The following is a 22,653-nucleotide window of genomic DNA, read 5'->3' on the forward strand; positions in this document are numbered from 1 at the left end:
AGCATCTACAAGATGAGAGTGCTTTGAAGAAACCAGAAAGGATGTCTGGGGATGCTCGGATGGGATATGGGGAGACCTCTTGGGGACACACATTCTGACTCTGTTCAGAACAAGCAGGGTCTAAACAGGTAAAGGGTGGCAGAAAAAAGGCCCATGCAGAAGGCAAGTGCAAAGGTCCTGGGGTGAGGCCATCTGTGAGGACAGCAGGAAGGAGCCTCTGGCTGGCCGGGCTGGCTGAAGCCAAGGTGCTCACTTTTGAGTTCACTTCCCTATGACCAACCCAGCCTCCCTTCTTTCCAGTTCTTTCTCCTACTACTCTTCAACCAAATCTTAACTCCAGTTGCAACTCCACACCTCGTCCCCAGCCTCGGCTGGGAGTGGGTTGGCCACCTGGAGCCCCGGGGCAAGCCTTTTCAGACCATGTGAGCTCCTACGCCACCACCCACCAGAAACCCTTGGCTCTCAGAGATGAACCCAGTCACCTGTCTCATCTCCTAGCTACAACTGCAGGCCTCGTGAGTCACCTCCAAAGGAATAAAAGCTCCTTAGGGTAAGAATGAAGGTATCCCCTTAAACTTAGTAGCTCTCACAGGACCTTCTCTGATGCACCCAGCATAGGTCAAGGGCACTCTGGGTGTCTGGGCTGGAGGGGCAGAGGAAGAAGCCGGGCTGGGCAGAGGGAGAAAAACAAGAGGCAGAACAGGCACCTTGGTCTGAGGAGATACATTCCCACAGCCATTCTCCAACCTGCAGAGAAGAGTGAGAGAGAGAGAGAGCCACTGAGGACCCTGGCAGGTAGGGTGTTCTCAGGGCCAGTGGCCACAGTGGTCTGGATCCCATCTTGCCCCCCCACCCAGAAGTTCAGAGGGATGTGGGAAGAGCGTACACAGGGCAGCGGGGTGAGGTGCGCTTAAGACCCGGACGGGCTTCTGTGGTTTCTAGAGGCCAGAAGGAAGGAGGAAGCAGGAGCAAGATACAGGTTCTTGGGATCTAAAGAAGCTCTTGCCCTTGAACCCCAGCTTCTGGGGAAGCAAGATTAAACTCAGAGGAGTTGATTGCTGGGCAGGGCCAGTGGACCTGGGTACCATAGTCCACAGTAATTGGCCAAAAGGGAGACATAGGCACACAATGTAAAGCACAAGCAAATGAATGACCGTAGCATATGTGGGGACAGAGCCTGGAGGCCTGGATGCACCAGGGCCAGCAGCTCAGCCTCTGCTGCACAAGGAGGACCCATGAGCTCTGGTCACTGGTCACCTGTGGTGTCGCCGTCTCTCCGGATACTGTTCCCTCAGCAAGTTGCTAAGTCGGGTATCTCTGCTCACCAGGTCTGAGAGTTTCTGGGAAGGACCAAGAGTCAGCCCCTGGGATGGTTGCAGCTGCACCTTCATGGGTCAGCCCAGCCAGCCCAGCCATACTCCCAGGTACCTGGAGGAAGCTGGTGGCCACGGGATCTGAGCGGAGCATGGGGCTGTAGAGGGCCACCCACCGGCTGACCAGACGCAGAATCTGCTGCCTCTTGTTGCAGATGTAGGTGCTGCGTTCCTGCTCGCTGCCCCCGGCAGGCTCTGATGGCTCCACGTGGAAGGTGGACACCAGTCAAGGGAACCACAACATGCCGTCCAAGCACCCGCTGTGCAGGGCCCGACTGGGTCAGGCATGCTCCGGGTGCCAGGGAAGGGTCACGGCAGCCACTTCGATAGGGATTACTTCCCGCACCTCCACACGCAACACACCATCCCATGCCCTACCCACAGCATCCCGGGGCTGGAAGGATATTGGTGCAGGAGGGCGGCAAAGAGCTGTGTGCAGGGCATGAAGACACTGTGCGTCAGCAGGAAGTCACTGAGGAATGTCTCTGTTGGGCAGGGTTAGGGTTGGGAAGGGATTTCAGCCCAAGTCATAGCACACCTATACTCGCGGCAGGAATATACGTCCCCTAAGTCAGCACAAGCAAGGGAAACAGTGCCCAAACCCTATGACGGTTCTCTCCACCCAAGCGAAGCGTACTTCCTGCCAACTGCCCGTGTGGACCAATCTAGAGCCTGCTGAGGTCAGGCTGCAGTGACCTCCTGATGACTCAGAGGACAGGGAGAGTGTCTTCTGAAGCTACCTGTTGGGTCATGAGCACTGGAATCCGGTCTCATAGCCTCCAACAGGAGTTCTAGGATTTTCTCTGGGGTGCCAGACATTACCGTATATCTAGGGGGAAGACAGTCAATCGATAGCATGTGCCCTAAGAACATCACCCCTCCGTACACAGACATCAATAATGGATAACATCGTGCCTTCTGATTGGCCAGCCCTATTCTGTCTTGGAGAGGAGGCACTGATACATCCTCTCGGTCCCTCAGTCCCTCCTCAGTGCCTCATACTCCTAGATAGCCAAGGGACATGACCATGGCATGGATACCAAGCAAGGCTTGGAAGTGGGAGAGGTAGTGTGTAGGGCAGCGTGTGGAGCTGCGTGGGGAGAGATGTGATAGGCTTGTTACCGGTTCCTGCCTGGGGTCGGAGGGCGGGAAGGGCCAGCACCCTGAGAGGTTCTCTCCAAAACTAACACCACTTTGCCGTGTTCTTCCAGTCTCATGGTTTTTGCTTCCACATCCTGGGGGAGGAGCCACACCGATGCTTAACACACTGAGCTGCTTGCCAGACCTCCTGTACTACCTCCCTTCCAAGTCTGGAGCCCTAGAGGCCCCTAAGGAGCCCCCGCTTTTCTCCAGATACACCTGTATCAGATCTCTCAGTCTCAGAGCCTCCACAGACCCAACCCCCTCAATCCCCGCCCCTCACCTGCCAGTCCCTGGTCTCTCACACCAAACTGTCAGATGACACCAGTCAGATGCCAAGTTTCCTTACAAATTCTCTCTGATGCCAGCGCCTTTGCCCGTACACCCACCATGTTCTCACCACCCCCAAACACTCCCACCCAAAAACTATGGCACCTTGATGATGCGGTTGAAGTCCTGCTTGTCCACACGCAGAAAGTGACAGTTATTTTCTCGAAGGATGATGGTGGCTGCTCGAGGTGCGTCGTTCACCAGAGCCAGCTGTCCAAAGTCATCTCCCTCGTGCAACGTGGTCACCAGCCCCTGAAGCCAGGACTCAATCACAGCCTGCCCCTACCCACCAGCCCGTGGGAGGGACAGTCTCAGACATATGTGTGGGGTCAGCAGCCTTGGGGCTACTATCCAAAGGAGTGTCCATGAAGTCACGAAGCAAAGAGCGTTGACATCTACCCTGGTGGGCTGGAGGGAGGGCTTACCTTGCCATGGGTCACCACATTGACAGATCCCTTCCAGATAATGTACCATGAGGTACCCTTGTCCCCCTGGCTGAACACTGACAGAAGCACCAATCAGATTTGTCCCCTCCTACCACCCACCGTTGCCCCCTCGGCTCCAGACATGGTGGCCAACCCGACTTACACACAGTTCCTGCCTTGCTGTGTGGTTCAAAGAGCAGAACAGCAGCTAGTTCCCGTTTCACCTAGGGGTGGGGAGAAGAAGATCAACAGAGGTAACCTGGGGGAGAGAGACAAGCTGAGAGACAGGGTACATCCAAAGACAGCACCAGAGGATAGAGCTACAGTCAGACTGCTTGTCCCTGGGACATGGCAGAGACAAAGTAAGGGAAAGGAACGGACAATCTTTAGACTGACGGCTGGTGGTTAAGAAACTAGGTGGAGGGTTGGGGATTTAGCTCAGTGGTAGAGCGCTTGCCTAGGAAGCGCAAGGCCCTGGGTTCGGTCCCCAGCTCCGAAAAAAAGAACCAAAAAAAAAAAAAAAAAAAAAAGAAAAGAAAAGAAACTAGGTGGAGAGACTGGAGAGATGGCTCCGTGGTTACGAGCACTGGCTACTCTTCCAGAGGACCTGAGTTTGATTCCCAGCATCCAGATGTCGGCTTACAACCATCCGTCATGTCAGTTCCAGGGGATCCGATGCCCTGTTCTAGATTCCATGGGCACCGGGAGTGTGTGTTATGCACAAGTATATCCATACACGTGAAATGATAAAATAATTTAAAAACTGTAATTTTGAAAGAAGAAGACCTCAGGTGGAAATCTTCAAGCCATGGGGAGGGAACTGCCCTCCCTCGCCGTCACCCCCATCTAGAAGTAGGAAGAGGTCTGGCTAAAGAGCAGGTCTGTTGCATACACTGACCGAGTTAGAAAGGTGAGCCACCGCCTTGATATGTAGCAGCTCCTCGAAGATGAGGTCCAGCTCTTCATCTGTACGCTGACCCGGGCTGCAGGAGCAGAGGAAGCTTTGGGAACTGTGGACCAGAGCCAAGGAGGAGCCACCCCACACGCCCGCTGGGGCCTGGGGCCAGGTGGCTATTCCACAACTATCAGTCAAGACAACCGTTATCAATAGCAGGCTTTGTGGGTGAGCCTCTGGCACTAGGCACTGAGCTAAGCACCTCCCATGCAATATTCCTTTCTACGCTCGCAAGGACATGAGCACCATGATCCCCACAGAAGAGGAATCTGGCTGGAGAGGCCCAAGTCACCTAGTGAGTAGCTGGTTGGTCTAGAATTTGAACCCTGACCTGTCTCAGTCCAAAGTCCACACCCTCTGTCAGTAGGGAGGGTCTTCACACCCTCTGGCCTGATACCCTCAGGAATAGAAACGGTCTGGGATGTGGGAGCTGAGATCACGTAGCCAGTCCGTGGCAGAATGAGAGCTGAGCTCAGGCCTCTACCACCTAGATCCTTCCTCCAGATGACTCTGGGAGCCTATGAGGAAGGTTTGAACGGAAGGCCATGTGGGAATGGGAGCAGAGGCCAGGGTTCTCTACTCACGACTTCCGGAGTGCAACAGTGAGTAGGGCATCAGGCCCTCGCTGGGAGAGTAGGGCCATTGCCTCAACAAGCTCCTCTTCCACGTCATGAGTTCCTGCAGGCTGGGGCTCCGGTCCAGGGAATCTGTAGAATTGGGCGTCTCGGTCCTGGAAGGTCCAGTCATGTTTTACTGGGGAGCCAAGGCGTAGCAGAGAAAAGAAAATCAGGCCAAGTATTGAACTTAATTCTAACACTATCAGAATGCCTTAATCCATCAGCTCTCAAACCATGTGTTGAAACCCCTTTAGGGGGGAGGTCACATATCAGATATTTACGTTAGGATGCGAAACAGTAGCGAGACTACAGTTAATGAAGTAGCAACAAAGTAATTTTATGGTTGGGGCTCACTACAGCACAAGGAACTGTATCAAGGGTTGGTCACAGCATTAGGAAGGTGGAGAAGCACTGCCTTAAACCTCTCCACAGCTCCCAACAGAGTCCACTCCCCAGGTCAGCCTTCCCTACGCCCACCCAGTCCTAGTGCCCAATCAGAGCTCAGCTCACCATGGCAAAGGGCACCCTCATCCAGCAACACCTGGCAGATGCCCACAGCTTGGCTCCGTGAGTGGACCCCAAGACCCAGAGCCAAGATCCCATCCACTAGCTCCCGGCCAGAGCAGCACTGCCTGTGGGAAATGCAAGGGGGCCTGAGAATCAAAGTAGGAGGGAGCGGAACTCTATCCAAAGGCACCTTACAGGCCCAAGCCCAGCTCTTTCCTGCAAAGCCGGGCTGGGCCCAGATGTCTGCAGGAGGGAAGGGAAGGGAAGACAGCAGGCAGGACCCCAACTCACGACCCACCGATGTAGTCGCAGATGGTATTTTCTGTCTCGGATGAGGGTAGGGTACGTTGCCAAGAGATGACGGTACAGGAGCTTCCCGGCCTTGTGCACATGCTCTGTGGTGGCCTGGGAAGGAGCAGGGGGAGGGCACCACAAACTTAGGCCCCGCCCTCTGCAGCTTGTAGCCCCTCCCAGCTCTACTGTCATTGCGTACCTGCTCCAGGCTCACTCTGAAGTCCAGGGAGCCCTCACTGTTGGTAAGTGGCGTCTGAGGACAGTAGGGAGAGTTTGCAGATCAGTGGGAGGCCTTCAAACTCACGGAGTGGGACCCCTCCCGCCCCTCTCAGTAGACATCTTTTCCCACACCAGTGTGCTGCAGGTGAGAGCCCCAAGATCCCTCTTCTGTGCACACGGGGTCCACACTGCTCAGGCTGCCAGGCTAACAGGCCCCGCGTGTGGCTGGTCCGGGTGGAGCTAGAGGACGTTGGAAGGTGTGATACAAGACTCATGAGAGGCCAGGGCACAAACATCGTGGCAGGCCTGGGAAAACAAGCTCCCTGCTGGGACTACAGGTTGACCTCAGGCTCAGGTCTGTGCCCAACTACAGGGTCCTCCCTCTGTAGGGCTGTGGCTCAGTTAACAGAAACACAAATTCTGGAGCCAGGCTCTGTACTAATGGTGTTACCCTGAACAATATCTCTGTGTCCAAAATCTCTAAACCATAACTAAGAGGGCAACTCGTGGGGACGAGTTGGCACAGACTCAGGCTTGTCTCTTTCTAGCAGCAAGCCACTGCAAGCCACATCCCTGTAAGAGTGGATAAGGCTTTGGAAGCCCATAAGTGGCTTACCATAATGATGCCCTCGGTAGCAATGTCGCCACCAGGGACTCCTAGGCAAATGTGCCCTGCATATCAGCCATGAAGGCCTCTCACAACCCCTTTTTCCAACCATCTGAAAATGGAGATTTTTATGAACAGCTCTGGGCAGGCTGCTCTGTTCCCTACAAGCCCTCCCAAGGCATCCTTACAGCTCACAGAGCACATCCACCTTCCATGAGGTGCGGTAGGCAGAGATGATGTGTTCCCTTACGACTTTCAGGGAAACAAGTCTTGATGTGAATTCAAGGGCCCTGCATAATTCAACCACACATGCGCAGGATTGTTAACCAGCTGTGGGTAAACCGGAACTCCCACCCAAGGCAGTCTCATTTCCAGTCCCACCCCACCCACCACATCTCCCTACACTCAAGGACCTGGAGAAGTATTGGCAGCTCTGGGATCCAAGTCCTCTCTCTGAGACTGGCAGGTCCTAAGCACAGGCAATGTTTTCACTCTATCCAGGCAGAGACTCGAGGTCTGACATGAGTGCCTGCCTAGCATGGGGTAGAAGTCACTAGGTGTCCCAAGGGTATCCCTGCCAGGGCCACTGGCCCAGTCCAGTGCCAGACACACAGCCCTAGAGACTCAAGGACAGGAAATGAGGAGGAGGAGGAGGAGCCAGGAAGGGAGGAAGAGCAGGAATGTCTCCATCCAGGCCCTGTGTTGGAACAAACAGTGCCCGAGTGCTAATGACTTCTTGTTATTCATGTCAAAATGCCCAAGTCACCCTAGCTCCTGTCCCAGCTCCCTTTGGTGGCCACAGCCCAGGCTCTGGCTGGGCTTTGTTATTATTGTTGTTAGATTTATTTGTGTGTGTGTGCGTGCGTGCGTGTGTGTGTGTGTGTGTGTGTGTGTGCGCGCATGTGTGCATGTGTACTCATAGACAATAGAGGAGGATTAGATTCCCTGGAACTGGAGTTATAGGTAGCTGGGACACTGTTGCTGGGTTGCTGGGAGCCAAATTCAGGCCTTCTGCAAGGTGGCAAATATTCTTATCCACAGAGCCGTCTCCAGTCACTTTTTTTGGAGTTAAGGTCTCATGCAGTCCAGGCTAGAGTCTCTAAGTATCCGAGGATGACCTTGAACTCCTGATCACTACACAGGACTCCATGCATGTTAATCGAGCACTCTACCAACTGAGCCCACCCTGCCTGGAATTATCCTGACCTGGGCCATACGATCAAGCCGGTCACTTCCTGCCCTACCTACCCCAAGGGCTGGGCACAGGAGTCTGAGAACAGTAGCCTGAGAAGGCAACCATAGGGCCTTTTACTTTGCTAAAGAAAGCGGAAGCCAAGGGAGACAAATTCACTGCCTAGGGTTACATAGTTGCTGAGAAAGGCAAGGTTCTAGGTGCTGCCTCTGTGTGAAGCAGGTGTCTGGATCCCATTTCTAAGCCAGAAAGAAAGAAGGGGGAAAAAAAGGTTACAGTTACATAACCCACCTAACAGGTGGTAAACAGCACTCACACTGGAACTGTCTGACTCCACAAGCGATGCTTTCAGCCCTACCGCCTCTCAGGAGTTCAACCCTGTTCTCACTTCCTCACTGCAAGCCACAGCCACAGAAATAGCAGAGCATTGTGCCCTGGGGAACATTGTACAGGCAGAGCCGGGGACCCTCATAATGCTCATGTGAATGAAAACCTTGGGGACAGGCAGGGAGAGGACCATGAATGAGCAGCAGTGGGCGTGTGTGTATGGCCTCCAGATGCCTGTGTTCCAATGCTGGTTTCTGAATGGCAGCCAGGATGTGTAACCTTACCCTGATTTAAGCTCTCTGTGCACAAGCTTCTTGTCTGAGAAGGGGATTGATAATAATAGTACCTACTCCCGCGGGTCATTATCATATCATTAAATAGTGTAATAATCGGAAGCCCATGGAATGGTGCCTGCCCACACTGCTTGGCAAATGCTAGTGCAGTAACTGAGCCTTCATGTTGGTTTATTTTGGGGGGGGGGGTGTTGGTTTTTCAGGACCGGGTTTCTCTGCAAAGCCCTGGCTGTCCTGGAACTCACTCTGTAGATCAGGCTGGCCTGGAACTCAGAGATCTACCTGCCTCTGCCTCTTGAGTGTTGGGATTAAAGGTGTGCGCCACCACACCTCACTACTTTCTTATTTCTTATGTGTACCTACTACCTTGACATATGGGCCGTGGCTGGCCCTGGACTTGGTCTCATGGCCCTGAGTATCATTTTGAGGTTCTCAGTTGGCTCAGCCTTCCCCTACGACCTCTTCTTAGCCTGGGACAGGAAGGAGCCCAGGTAAAAGAGGATATGCTGGCATTAGCCAGATAGCCAGCCCCACCCTCGTTCCCTGTCACTAAGTGTCAGAGTTTGGCTGCAGGGAGAGTCGGGGACGGTGCAGGGACCCACCAGACCAGTTCCTTCGGTCATGGCTAAGGTCCTAGGCCAGGTTGTGCATGGAGCAGGGACACGAGGGTGTCGGAGGTATTCTGCAGGTAGATCTTGGGTATAAAACGCAGCTCAGCCACTCAGCAGCTGTGCAGCCCTTCACCAGCTGCTTGACCTCTCTGTGCCTCCCTCTTCACATCTGGAAGATGAAACCACTGGGACTGGTCCCACCAGGCTGTTGTGAGCATATTTAGTATGACAAAGATGAAGCTGTCATAAGGCACGGGACACAAGTACTGTGACTCTTAGCCACTGCCATCATTTGGACGGATTTGATTTGGAGATTAGAAACACTCCCCCCCCCCAAACTGTCCAGTCTTGTTTGCACCTGTGGGGCCAGCCAAGGTCACCCTGAGCCTTTTTTGTTCCCACATATAGTACAAGACCTCATCTCTCCCACATCTTTTTCAAAGCTGTTTTCGCCCCATTGCTATACTGCCTTAGCCATAGTCAGAAAGTCCTCTCTACATCTGGCTGCGAGCCCCACCCCCACCCCCCTGAGCTACCCTGCCTTCTTTTTCTCTTGTCCTGGTCTCTGATGAACTAAATCTTCTTCAGAAGGTGAACCCACTTTCCCCTGGGTTTTCTAAAGAGGGAGGTGTAGCCTAAACTGCCCAGGCCTGCCTTCCTGGACTCTGGTTCACCCTCTTCACCCCGTGCATGCACATGCCCTGCTGGCACTTGCTGCCTCACAGGAACACTTCATGAATCTAATGAGCCATAAGAGAGCCAAGACATGGGGTTGGGGATTTAGCTCAGTGGTAGAGCGCTTGCCTAGGAAGCGCAAGGCCTTGGGTTCGGTCCCCAGCTCCGGAAAAAAAGAACCAAAAAAAAAAAAAAAAAAAAAAAAAGAGCCAAGACATGCAGCCTCCAAGGGGGTCAGAGAGCTTCCGAAGCACAGGCACAAAAGGTTCAATCTATCTTGCTCCACCCATCAGGAGGGGCATGGTAGAAAGATGGGGAACAGTGGTCTCTAGCCCTAAAAGCCAAATACGTTATTCCTAGAAACCTAAGCACATTGCCCCCATATCTGGCAGAGGAGGGCTTTGCTTCCAGACCTTTGACCCCCTTCACACTCCAACAGTCCCAACCTTCATGTGTCCAGCTTCCCGTACAATCTGGTCCTTCCTTTCTGAGGTCTTAGGGGAGAAAGAGACTGGAGAGGACTTCTCCACCCTCTCCAACTTAAGATCCCAAGAGATTCCCCAGTGACCTCATTGTCCTGGTAACTGACCTTCTCCCACCCCCTACCTAGCTTCTCCAAGCCTGGGAGGGACAGGAAGCTCACAAGTAATTGCAGCCTTGAAAAGGAGGGCGGGTTCCAGCCGGCTAGATCCCAGCAGGAACTACCACAGTGACCCGGAGCCTGAGTAGGGATGAGGGGTAGGACGAGTCTCCTCCCACCCCCAACCCCTATTAGAAAGACCCAGGGAGAGAGGGGCAAGCAGGGGCTCCACTCCAGTGCCAAGGGTCTCCTTCTTTAGACCCACCTGGGGCTTTCTCAACCCAGACTCCTCTATTAGAAATGGAAATAGTATCTGGACAAGATAGGAAAAGGAAACAATCAGTGCTGATATGTTTTTACTCAAAAAGACTTGCTGGTGAAAGATGATCCTTTCCAAGATTGTCACCCATTCCTGTTCTCTCCCCACCCTCCACTCAGTACTCTTTGCCCCTACACACACACACACACACACACACACACACACACACACACGGGGGGGGGGTGCGGGGGAGGGAGAGAGAGCGGAGCATACAGACAGGACTGTTGAGCCTGGTAGTTGGGGAAAAGGATTCCAGGAGCCAGGTTCCTGCCTTTCCCCCTCCCTAGCCCCTGTCCTTCTCACTGGCTTCCTTCAGCAGTCGTTCTCCGCCCTGAAACCTCTTCAGTCCCCCGGTGGCCAGGTGCCAAGCTTTATTCACACAAATACCTCACCCTAGGAGCCAAAAAACAGATTCAGCCCAGTTCAATTGTTCACTAAAGGAGACCGTTGCCACGGTGATGTGTCAAGAACAGTAACCAAGCTAATTTCACCCCCACTTGACCTGGCCCCACATCTCCCACTGCCTCACAGAAAGAACTCACAACATGTAAGTCCACGCCTGGCACACGGAGGTGATGGGTAAATGATAAAGCCCTTTCTTGCTCGCCCACCGGTGGCTGAATGGGGCAGCGCACGCAGCACGACGTGCACACGGGGCACACAGGCTCATTGTGTGAGCAGCCACACACACTCTGCCACCAAACTTCCCTGCCTTCTATCCATCCAGATGTATTTGTCCTGGAGAAAGCTGCCTGACCCGCCAGCACTACAGTCCAGACTCTTCCAGCCCTGACCCACCCTGGCAGATGGCCGGTACTCACCCAGCGAAGTCCCTGGATGCAGCTTGGGCGCCGGTGCTCGAACACTAGCTGGTAAGAGCAGCACCGGGGACGGTGCATTCTCTTCAGCACCATATTGAGCAGCGTGCCCTCCGGAACCACGTCCGGGAGACCTCCCACCTGCGGTGCCCCCACAGCTGGACTCTCCACCACAGCTGGGCCCACCTGCCAGTGGTTCTCACCTGGCCAGCTGACCTGTGATGGGGGGAGGAAAGTGGACAGCCATCGGCCGGAGGAGCTGGACCTTCCTACCACCACCCCAGGCTTAGCGTCCTCTGGACTTGGACTGGTCATGCGGAGGTGCGGCAACCCTGCCAGGAGCCGGGGGAGGGACAGGAAGACCTGCCCCGGGTCCTGCTGGTTTGGCTCACCTAGGGGTCTCCAGCTTGACTCACAAAGATGAGGCCCTTCTCAGTTCTGGCTGGAATTCGGCCCCACCTCACTGCCCATGTCCTGAAGGCATGTCCACCTTTGTACACACACTAGATCCACAGAAGTAGCTTTTCCTCAAATTCTCCTCCCCGCCACTCTCTCCCACCCAAACTCCCCCACGTGTCGGCTTCCTCTCCCGCCCTTTACAGCAGGATTCCTTGGCCCTGACCCCGTCCCACCTCACTCACCTTCATGTTTCTTTTCCAGCTCACACCGCGGTGCTTGCCCTAGCAAGAGGCTGCAGGAACCCTGGAGTGCCCCAGGGCAGCTCCACCCGGGAATCCTGGAGGGGGGATGAGTGAGTCCCTAGCGCAGGAAAGGGTCAGCTTCCAGCAGGACAGGTTGCCGGGAGTAGCGAGGTGCAGGGCTGGGCAGATGGGGTTAGTCCTGGGTGAGTAAAGGGCTGGGGGCGTGGGGGAGCCCCCACCCCTCCCCAAAGACTAAGGACTCCGAGCCTCCGCCTCCGTCCCAGATGTAAAAGCCAGCTGGCACAGGGCGTTCAGGCGAAGCTGCAGCTGGCACTGGTCCGGGCGGGAGCTGTCACACCCCCTGCGCTGCCCGCCCCTTCCCCTCCCCGGGACAGGGGGCGGGGAGCAGGCACCGGCTTTACGGTAGGTGTGGGCATAAGGGAAGGGGCTGGGCCAGCAGTTGATGGAGTCCCGTACCCTACTACGTCAGTGGGTTCAAGCTCTTGTCCTGAGGTCTCAGCGGGTAGGAAGTGCCGAAGGGTATCTGCCCCAGCCGCTGCCCGAGTGCCGGGTTAGGGGCGGTGATGGCTGCACCCGCCGCCACGTGGCCAAGAGGAGAAATGCAAACAAGGAAACTAGGGAAGGGGGAGGGAGTGAGTCATGGCGGCCCCACCCCGGAGGGAAATCCGGGCTGGGGCCGCTTCCTGGCCAGGGGCGTCCGGCCTCCCGTTTGGGCTCAGGGTTTCCAGAAGCCCAGGGCTGAAACTGGGCAGCCTTCCCGTGGGGGAATCCCGTTGCCTGGCCTCCCACCTTTGCCCTCCCAATCGCACACACTGGCGCGGGTGGGGAAATTGAGGCTGGCGGAGAGGGACTGCATTCCAGACGGAGAGGGGCAAGTGGGTAGGTGTAAAGTGCCGGGACTTGACTCTGTGGCAGAGTTTCAAAGACAGGATGGGCTTTGGGGGCCCTGCCCCGCCCACAAAGTGCTCCCCTGTGCCGAGCTAGGTGAAGGCAGAGCACACCTCCTCCTTGGGCCTCTTTCCACCGTCGGACAGATGGCTGGCACTTCGTCTCACTCGCTCCTGCTTTCTAGTGGACAGACTGTGACCTGGGACTGTGATTTCCCGTAATTGCTCAGGACATCGGTGAGGGTTTAGAAGAAGGCACAGGTTCCACACCTACGGTTCTAAGCCTCTCTGCCCTCTTCTTTCCCACTGCCATTAAACCTGGAAGGGGGAGGTGGGGCTAAAGCCCGTTTCCACCCAGCACTGAGAACTTTAACCACCCCTTAAAAACTGAATTTAAATGCGGTTTTTCTTTCCCCGAGGGCATATTAGCACGACTGATTTAACTCCTGGAATTCCGATTCCATCCTATTGGCACGAAGTGGAAACTCGGAGCTTTGAACAAACGTTCCAGGTGGTCTGTAGTGCCCACCCTTGGAGACACACTATTGAAGATTTCTCTGCGCCTCTCTGAGGAAAGAGGAGGACCTGGAGACAAGTCTGCCTCACAACTCAGGTTCCTAGAACTTCGTAGAATAGCTCGAATACTTGGTCTGAAAGGATAGGAGATGGGTGGTCTCATGTGTGCAGTTGGGGGTGAAATGGTGGCCACAGTCAGGATGCTGGACGTGGCCTAGAAGGTCTTGCAAAAGAGTTTCCTGAAACTAACTGTGGAGTAAGAAGGGGGTGGCTTCTACTCCTGTCACCCCATTTAGGACAGGTGAGAAAGATGTTGATAGATGTGGCAGGACCTGTAACTAATTTTTTCAATGCATTGGTTTTTTTTTTTTTTAAGATTTATTTATTTTATGTATATGACTACTCTGTAGCTGTCTTCAGACACACCAGAAGAGGGCATCAGATCCCATTACAGGTGGTTGTGAGCCACCATGTGGTGGCTGGGATTTGAACTCAGGTCCTCTGGAAGAGCAGTCAGTGCTTTTAACCGATGAGCCATCTCTCCAGCCCCTCAATGCTTTATTTTTAATGATGGTTCTTAAATGCTTAAACTTGCCTTTAGCCCATTACCCACCAGAGGCAGTGGGTAAGGATGAAGAAGAAAGGATGCCGGGGGGGGGGGGAGGGGGCAGTGGACCTGTTTAGATAGTCTGGATATCGGCAGTTCCGTTCACAGGTCAGCAGCAGCTCGATCCACGTGCAAACACTTCACGGATAAGTTCCGTAGAGTCTGGTTAGTAAACAGCGGTGATGTGACCTAGCAGAGAGAGCCAGGCCTCAGCCTTGGCTCAAGTCAGCAGGAGGGACCAACAGGAGAATCAGAAGTCCTCTCAGGAAAGGGAAGACCAGTGAGACCCACAAGTGTTGCACAGCTAGCTGTACCAGCAAGACAAACTCTGTCTCTGTCACTCTGTAGAGTCCTGTTTATGCCCTCCAAATATTCCCCGGTCCTCCATGAGCCTTGCCTCCAGACCCCAGTCTGTGGAAATGGCAAGAAACTGCAGTACACCCCAGAAGTTTTTTGGTGCATTTCTCTCTATGGAATCCTGACAAATGCAGCTCACCTTAGCCTTTCACACCTGGGTCCCGCTTAATGAAATGTTCCTTCATGTGTTTGCCCCAGCAAAACACCATCCAACTGACTTTCCAAAGAACCTTTAAGTTTCCACTTCAAGGACCTACTTACCTGTTGATCTAACCATGTGCCTGGCCCTGTGTCCCATCCAGGCTGTCTGGCTCTACTCCCCCCACCCCCATCCCCCAGGATACTCCATACACGCTCCTTACGCACTACAGGCATCCTTTAGATTGCAATGCCTAGAGAAGATACTAAGTCACGGGAAGGGGCTGGAGAGATGGCTCAGCAGTTAAGAGCACTGACTGCTCTTCCAGAGGTCCTGAGTTCAAATCCCAGCAACCACATGGTGGCTCACAACCATCTGTAATGGGATCTGATGCCCTCTTATGGTGTGTCTGAAGACAGCTACAGTGCACTCACATACGTGAAATAAATAAATCTTAAAAAAGAAAAAAAAAAGACACTAGAAGGGGCTGTGTGTGTGTGTGTGGTAGCCAGGACCAGCCAGGACCAACCAGGACCAGCCAGGGCTAGCCAGGGTATGACAATTACTATCATTTGACAAGATCTACCACCTAGGAGACCAGCCTCTGTCTCTCTGAGAGTGTTTTAAGAGATAAAGCCCATCTTGAATTCAGGGTGAACCATCCTCACAGACGGGGGTGGGGGGTGGGGGGCTCCATGAAGGAAAAGAAGGGGAGCTGAGTGTGACGTAACCACGTAAACCATTCGCCTTCCTCTACTCTCCATGCTCCCGTGGTCCTCCTTGGTACACTGCCTCAGCAAAGCCTGCCTTAAGTTGCTCTTGTTTGTCAGGTCAGCGAGAGAAGCATTCAATGCACAGGAAGCACCTGAAGAAAGCTATTCAAATGGGCAACAGTGAGTGTCCCAAACCCATTGGCCCCGTCTTGCCTTTCTTGTCTCTGCCCTGGGAAGCTACAATGTTGCCTTTTGTGCTCACCTAGTCACTGGTGGCCTGAGCCACCAAAGGGATTAACTGTCCCTTCTGTGGCGGCAGCAGCCAGGTTCCCTGCCTTCTGCCAGTGCAGTGGGTCTTCTCCGGATTTGCAATTACTGCTCATTGGCTGTTCCGTTGAGGCTGAGGCCTGGGGGCAGGGGAGGGGGAGCCGGTCGGTCAGGGAACCGGGAAGGATGTCTGAAGAAGACATCCAGGCCAGATGGGTCATCTTGGAGGTGATCAAGCCATATCCTGTTGCAGCATCCACCATCCCCAACTGTCATTACCTGCCTGGTAGGGATCTTAGACAAATAGTAATTAGGGTCACCACGCACTAGGCCCTGTTCTTAATACTCCATATACACTAGCTTAATTGTCACAACAACCCCATGAGACAGCTTTATCGTTGTCCCATTTTTCAGATGAGGAAGCTGAGGCTCCAAGATGTCAAACAATTTGCCCAGCATTTTTTCTACCTCACGAGCAGTGGAACAACAAGCGATTCTACCCAAAGGGTCACTGAATCTGTGCTTCACCGTTCTGGCAGAAAAATCGCAACACTTCCTACAAAGAAGAAAGGCTCACATCAGGAGTTCTAGCCCCCCCCCCCCCCGCCCTAGGTATTCTAGCTCTGGATGTCAGAGAGCTACTTCAGATCCATTTGGTACAGGCTGTCCCTTCATTGGTTTCTGCCAGAGTACAGGCCCCCTAGGAGCCCCCATGTCTCTTCAGGTAAATGGCAGCTGCCCTGGGGACTGGGCCTGGAGGTAGGACAGTTGTGGAGGGCTCCTGAGAGCAAGGCTTTGACTCTGGACTGCGTTTTTTTGACGAAGGCCTCTTGACTGACTCTGCACACACTGAGCCCACAGCTTCCTGGATTTCTACTGGAGCCTTAAAACTCCATGTGTCTGGGGGCTGGAGAGGTGGCTCAGTGGTTAAGAGCACGGACTGCTCTTCCTGAGGTCCTGAGTTCAAATCCCAGCAACCACATGGTGGCTCACAACCATCTGTAATAAGATCTGATGCCCTCTTCTGGTGTGTCTGAAGGCAGTTACAGTGTACTCATATACAATAAAATAAAATCTTAAAAAAAAAAAAAAAAAAACCTCCACGTGTCCAAACTCCCTTCCTGTCCAGGGGGTTCCTCCTCCTCTTTTGCCTCTCTCAGGCTCCTGGACTCCTGCCAATGTCTAAGCAAGAAACCTGTAAGGTAACTCGCTTCTCCTACAGTCAGTCAAGCACCTAACACATGCGTGTACCCACTGGATAGCTCATCTCTCCGTTCCCCGCTGCAGCCCAATGGAGGTCTAGTGGCAGTTACTGTGGGCCACCTACTGCTGTCTCTCAAATGCCATCTTCTAGTCCTTACAGCTTTTATTTGCAAGTGGGGGAGCTGAAGTACGGAGAGGTAAAAGTCACTTAACCAAGGTCACAATGATGGCAAATGGGAGAGCCACACCTGGGTGTGTAATGTCAGTCCGAGTTCCTATCTGATACTTCTTCAGCCACCTCTCCTGTCCCTCATCACTACCTCTGGTTCACCTCCCTTCATCCTCCCTCCCTCCACATCTTTTAAAAACTCTCGAGTCCATTTGACATTTACCGCAGTTTCCCAGGAACTGTGTTGTAAAACTAGGTAGCAGGTGCCACCTTCCACCTCTAGGGACAGGCAGACCCGGTAGGCTGATAGCTTACTTTGCACACACAAAGCTCTAGAATCCACACCCAGCACCGAATCTCAGCGCCACAACCGAGCTGGGGTGCATGCCTGTAATTCCAGACTGGAGAAGGGGAGGCAAGAGGATAACAGGTCCAAAGTTGTCCTCAGATATATAGCAAGTTCAAGACCAGCCTGGGCTACAAGACACCCTGCCTCAGGGGTAAGGGGGGGGCGGGGCGGGGGGTGAAGGGTCAAAAAAAAAAACAACGCAACCAAACCAGGCTGTGGGAACACCGAGTCCAGTGGGGTTATCTTTCCACCTCGCTCACAGGCTAATCTGATCATTCTCCCTCCCCAGCAGAGCTATCTGGCGTAAATAGATGCTCCGAGATTACGGATAGGGATGAAGTCAAGGGGAACCCTGGAAACCACTGTGGGCCTGCATTCTGCAGATTCGGAGGCAGTGAGAGGGGTTGGCTGCTTCTGTCTGTTTTCAAGGTGTTTTCTTCCTCAATACTTCCTTTCCTTTCTTACCCTGTGCCGTGGAGGGCACTCACGAGGCTTGGCCATATTATGGGAGGTTGGGAGAAGTTGTTAACGCTTGGAGACTAGCCCTAAATAACACACTGGAGGAGTTAGGACTTGATGCCAGCCCTCTCTCGGGATCCCTGGACATCCACCTTGGCAATGGATAAACAACCATGGGAAAAATTAAAAGCAGCACCCAGGCCCCCCTTATCTGGACTCTGCCTCCTGGCCCTGGAAAGGCCTCTAACTCTTTTCCTGGGCGCCTTCTCCCCGAAGTGGTTCCAGTTGGGTTACTCTATCTCCTCTCCCGCCCATTCCTGGGGTGGGGGTAGAGGCAGGGAGCTGGAATGTGATGGGCTCTGAGCCAAACCTTCCTAGGACTAACAGGTCAGGGGCAGCCACTCGTGGGCCACTCTGCACAGTGATGCAAGCAGAAGCTGGTTCCTGCCTCTCACGGTTGGGGAAGTGGGGAAGCGCGGCTTTCAGGCAGGGCTGGAGACTAGCAGGGAGTTTACTGGGACATGAGTGGGGACACGCTTCTGGCAGGTGCTCAAGATCTGGTGGGTGACTGAAGAGACCTGAGGTGGTAACCAAAGGGTGGAAAGATGGCAAGTGAGGGCAGCCACATAGAGGTCGAGAGGCACAAGTCGTTTACTCAAAAAACTCTATGTGACACGAGTATGCAGAAGCTCTCTGCTGCTTCCTACTGCCTCTGTTTGCTTCCATGGAAGAAGGGAGAGGGAGGAAGGGGCACACACCACACACACACACACACACACACACACACACACACACACCACATACCACACACACATACACACAACACACAACACACACACACAGAGGGAGAGAGAAACAGAGAGAGAGAGAAACAGAGACAGACAGACACACACACACATAGAGAGAGACAGACAGACAGACAGACACACAGAGAGAGAGAAACAGAGACAGACAGACACACACACATAGAGAGAGAAAGAGAGACAGACAGAAACACACACATAGAGAGAGAAAGAGAGACAGACAGACACACAGAGAAACAGACAGACACACACATACAGAGAGACAGACAGACAGACACACAGAGAGAAACAGAGGCAGACAGACACACACAAACACACACACACACACACACACACAGAGGCAGGTGCAGGAGCAGAGACAGAGAGAGAGAGACAGACACCCACCCCCACCCCACCCCCGACACACACACACAGAAACAGAGAAAGCGACAAAGATAGACAGACAGACAGACAGACAGAAACAGAGAGAGAACTGTACTGGAGACATCTTATCTGACCTTGAATGGGCAGTGCTCAGAAATGGCTACTTTCCCTTAGATTCTGTTTCCCCCTCCTTCCAGTATCGCTTGCCTTCCTCAGTTAACTCTGCCCCCCACAGCTGGCCACCTGCAGACCACCTCGTCCTCCCTGGGCTGCTCTTCCACTGTTCCCAGATTTCCTTACAGCTCCAGTGTTTTTATCTTGCCCTAGGCTGAGCCTCTGGCCTCTGTCCAGCCCTCCCTTTCTGCCTCTGGTTTTGGAAGCTGGCAGTGGGGGTAGCTTCAGGAGCCCCGGAGAGGTCCTGTCAGGTAGGTCTCAGGAGACATCCCGTCTACCCATCTACCCGCTAGCTTGTTCTGGTTGTCTCCAGAGTATTGTCTGAGGCGGGAGGCAGGAGGAGCAGGGCAACAAGGACAACCCGGCATTCAGGCCGGGAATAGAGTCTCTTTCCAACCTCAGCATGGTCCCAATCCTGCCCCTAACTCTCCCTCAGGAAATGCTGGGGCCAGCAAGGAAGTTGGACAGTCTGAGACTTCCTGGCACCAGACTACTGCCCGTTTCCTCTCTTCAGAGAGGCTCTGGTCAGAGAGCAGAGGAGGTGCAAAGATGGAAGCCAGAGAAGGAAGCCAGCAGACAAAGGGAAGTCTATAATTCCACAGAGAGACCTTCACAGATAAAGTTGCCTGGTTATAGCCAGCAGGCTTGGTTATTCAGACTTCCCACTTAGGGACTACAGGGAGCGCTCCCCCTCCTCCTCCTCCTCCTCCTCCTCCTCCTCTTCCTCCCCCTCCTCCTCTTCTTCCTCCTCCCCCCTTATCCCCCCTTCCCTCCTCCTCCCCCTCCCCCTCCTCCTCTTCTTCCTCCTCCTCCTCTTCCTCCTCCCCCCTCCTTATCCCCCCCATTCCCTCCCCTCCCCCTCCCCCTCCTCCTCTTCTTTTTCAGGAGTCTTTACCTTCAGGGGAAGGGGCAGGTCAGCCATATGCACCCTGCAGACACACTGCTGAAGTGTTGGAAATTCCAGCTGACTACCCAGTCCCAGGCTGTCTCTGCCTTCACAGGAGTGCCCCAATGGGTCTGGGAGCCATTGCAAACCACAGCCAGTGCCCAGCTGCTCTCTCTGCAAGTGTCCTACCTGTGCCAGGCTCCTCCAGAGCCCCATGTTCCCTGTCCCATGCCTGGCATTCACCATACCGCACCTATCCCAAGAGTCCTCTGGGGCTACATCAGTAGTCATGGAGCAGGAACTGCTTCTGGGGCCGCTGTAAACCCCTTACCCACTATACTCGCTTTGCTTCATTCAGGCTCTGTTCCTCCCGTGCTCAAAGCAGCTTGCAGGGAGCAGGGTTACCCTGAAATGGGAACAATCAGGGAGGTCCCCTTTCCACCTTCCATATGACTCCCCCTTAAGTCTATCTTTCTGTACCTTTGTACCCAGTTCGTGGCATAGCTCTGCTCCTATTGCCCCACCACCACCACCATTGCTGGCCCATCCTTTCCTCCTCCAGAAAGGGTCATCAAGCATGGCCACTAGGCCCTCCCTCTGGAGCTAAGTTTCAGACCTTGCTCAGACAGATGTCTAGTCCTTTACTCACCACTAGCCTTGTAAGCAGGAATCTGCCTGCTCTGCAGGAAGCCTCCAGGTGAGTTACTCATATAATGAACCCATCCCAAATTCCAGTCTCAGTGTGAATCCTCATCGCCCCGTGTGTGTGCCCTGTACCAGGGGGTGGCCGTCGCCACCCCGCCTCACAGCTGCAGCCTAATTCTTTCTCCACCCGCTTCAGCCTCCTGGGACTCACCCAAGTGAATCAGTCCCACAAGCCCTAGGCTGCAGTCCATGTTGAGGTAAACACAGGATCTACCTGCCCTCTGCTTTCCAGACGTCAATGTTCTCCATACCCAAGAATAGAGGAAGGAGATTGGAACTGGTCCTGTGGTGGAGCCTCACACTTCTCTTCCTAGGCTGCTACAAGGATAATAACATCATCTGCTTCCTACCGAATCCTCTTAGCTTTACCAAAAGGCCTGCGACTTCTGGCTGGCTCTCTTCACTCAGTGTCCTGCCTGTGGAAGAGCCAGTGTTTCTCAACTTGTGGGTCGTGACCCCTTTCACGGAGGTCTCCCAAGACCATCGGAAAACTCGGATGTTTACATTACGATTCACAGCAGTAACAAAATTGCAGTTGTGAAGTAGCAACAAAATTAATTTTCTGGTTGGGGGTCAGCATAGCATGAAGAACTGTATTAAAGGGTCACAGCCTTAGGAAGGCTGAAAAACCACTGCTCGAGGCTCTCAGGCAATCAGAGAAGTGGGGACTCAGCGTGAGGGTGGATTTCAAGCAGGTCTACTTCAGCCCTAAGAGGCTGTTCTAGAGACAGAGGGTCTGGGGAGCATCATCCTAGGACCTTGAATCTGGGTCCTTCCTGCAGCCTCAAAGCAGGGGTGCTCGGTGACTGGGGCCCTCCTTGTTGCCAGACACCTGCAACCCCCCTTTAGAGCCAGTTCTTTCTGAAGATCTCTGGTCCACAGCCAGACCTCGGAAGGAAGACGGAGCTGCAGACATGGAGAGAGAAAGCTAGGTTCCCCTCCTCTGCGCCTGGCACAGAATTGGGCTGTCATAACCAAGGGCTTCGGTTTTGAACTTCTCAGGATTAGGGAAGGACAGGGTGGTGAGGTAAGATCTGGGCAGAAGAATCTCAGAACTTACAAGCTAAATTTAGGTCTACAAAGCTTTCGTGAACCTGCATAGCTGAGCGTGTGAAGGTACAAGGCTGGGGAAGGTTGCCCCCTAGAGCCGAGATGGAAAACTTCTGTGTGGACGGCTAGCCTTTCTGTCCCTCAGTTATTGTTAAGTTCCTACCTAGACCCCTGGGGAAACAGGAGCACTAACCATTATGGCTTGATCTAGACCTGTAGCTCTCAACCTTCCCAATGCCAGGGCCTTTAACACTCCTCGTACTGTGTGGACCCCCAACCATAAGATCGTTTTTGTTGCTACTTTATAACTGTAGTTTTGCTACTGTTATGAGTCACAGTGTGAATACCTGTGTTTTCTGATGGCCTTAGGTGACCCCTGTGAAAAGATCACCCGACCCCTGACAGGGTCAAGATCCGCAGGTTGAGAACCACTGTTCTAGACCCAAGGGCTTCCTGAGATATATGGCGTTTACTTGTAAAACAGGCAAAGTCAGCCACCAAAATGGCTTGTGATTAAAGAGACTCGCTGCCAAGCCTGACGACCGAGGTTCAATCCCTGAGACCCGCCTGGTGGAAAGAGAACACCAATCCTGTTCTCTGATCTCCACGGTAATGCCTTGGTGTGATGTGATGGTTGAACTGTATAGAAAGAACTCGAGAGAGTGGAAAGTGTCGTGGGGGTGTCCTGTTTCAGAGGGGGGGTCATAAAGAAGTAAGTAAGGCTTTTGAAGAAGGAACATTTGGACTGAGACTTGGAGCTCTTAATCCCTAAAACGGGAGGAGAAAGATCGCCAACCCATTATGGCTGAACCGATTAAAGCAGGCAGTTGGTTAAGACAAGCTTCTTTGTTTGTGTACATGGGCTGCCTCCTCCTAAGGCAACGTTTGAGAGGTCAGCATGGAATGAGAGAAAGACAAGGCTTTTATAGCTCAGGGGTTTCCCGATGCTGGACTTGGCAGGCAAAACAGGCAGGCGTGCAGGAGCAGAATCGTAAGTATGACAAGCTAGTCTCTCCTGAAACAGAGACATAACAAGGTAGTCAGAACAACAGGTAGGCGCAA

General features: G+C 53.6%; 1 protein-coding gene and 1 long non-coding RNA gene across 11 annotated transcripts in view; one reads left to right on the forward strand and one right to left on the reverse strand.

Moving 5' to 3' along the window:
* Window positions 1-12,061, reverse strand: part of Rapgef3 (Rap guanine nucleotide exchange factor 3) — a 22,421-nt gene extending 10,360 nt beyond the window's left edge. For 2 of the 5 annotated variants that reach the window (XM_063264182.1, XM_039079829.2), the window contains exons 1-16: window positions 11,924-12,061; window positions 11,286-11,498; window positions 5,841-5,894; window positions 5,646-5,752; window positions 5,351-5,472; window positions 4,808-4,976; window positions 4,167-4,251; window positions 3,432-3,492; window positions 3,269-3,345; window positions 2,949-3,095; window positions 2,496-2,608; window positions 2,114-2,202; window positions 1,780-1,858; window positions 1,429-1,588; window positions 1,258-1,340; window positions 708-747 (exon numbers count right to left, since the gene is read on the reverse strand). In XM_063264182.1, coding sequence (XP_063120252.1) covers window positions 708-747; window positions 1,258-1,340; window positions 1,429-1,588; window positions 1,780-1,858; window positions 2,114-2,202; window positions 2,496-2,608; window positions 2,949-3,095; window positions 3,269-3,345; window positions 3,432-3,492; window positions 4,167-4,251; window positions 4,808-4,976; window positions 5,351-5,472; window positions 5,646-5,752; window positions 5,841-5,894; window positions 11,286-11,498; window positions 11,924-11,929 — 1,605 coding nt within the window. In that variant the 5' untranslated portion in view covers window positions 11,930-12,061. Of the gene's footprint in view, window positions 1-707; window positions 748-1,257; window positions 1,341-1,428; window positions 1,589-1,779; window positions 1,859-2,113; window positions 2,203-2,495; window positions 2,609-2,948; window positions 3,096-3,268; window positions 3,346-3,431; window positions 3,493-4,166; window positions 4,252-4,807; window positions 4,977-5,350; window positions 5,473-5,645; window positions 5,753-5,840; window positions 5,895-8,881; window positions 10,379-11,285; window positions 11,598-11,923 lie in introns of those variants that run through there. The other 3 variants (XM_039079828.2, XM_039079830.2, NM_021690.2) reach the window with 3 other exon arrangements.
* Window positions 10,694-16,527, forward strand: LOC102548155 (uncharacterized). Of its 6 annotated transcripts, XR_010053079.1 has the most exons (7): window positions 10,694-11,011; window positions 11,192-11,336; window positions 11,459-11,603; window positions 11,943-13,068; window positions 13,251-13,444; window positions 15,281-15,343; window positions 15,845-16,527. It is a non-coding gene; the product is annotated as an uncharacterized LOC102548155 (long non-coding RNA). The 6 variants fall into 6 exon arrangements; XR_005487395.2 differs by lacking the exons at window positions 10,694-11,011; window positions 11,192-11,336 and having other exon boundaries at window positions 11,465-11,603; window positions 11,943-12,823; window positions 12,929-13,068; XR_005487397.2 differs by lacking the exons at window positions 10,694-11,011; window positions 11,192-11,336 and having other exon boundaries at window positions 11,465-11,603; window positions 11,943-12,823; window positions 12,929-13,068; window positions 13,261-13,444.
* The last annotated feature ends 6,126 nt before the right edge of the window (window positions 16,528-22,653 follow it).

Source organism: Rattus norvegicus, chromosome 7, assembly GCF_036323735.1.
Source record: "Rattus norvegicus strain BN/NHsdMcwi chromosome 7, GRCr8, whole genome shotgun sequence".
NCBI lineage: Eukaryota > Metazoa > Chordata > Mammalia > Rodentia > Muridae > Rattus > Rattus norvegicus.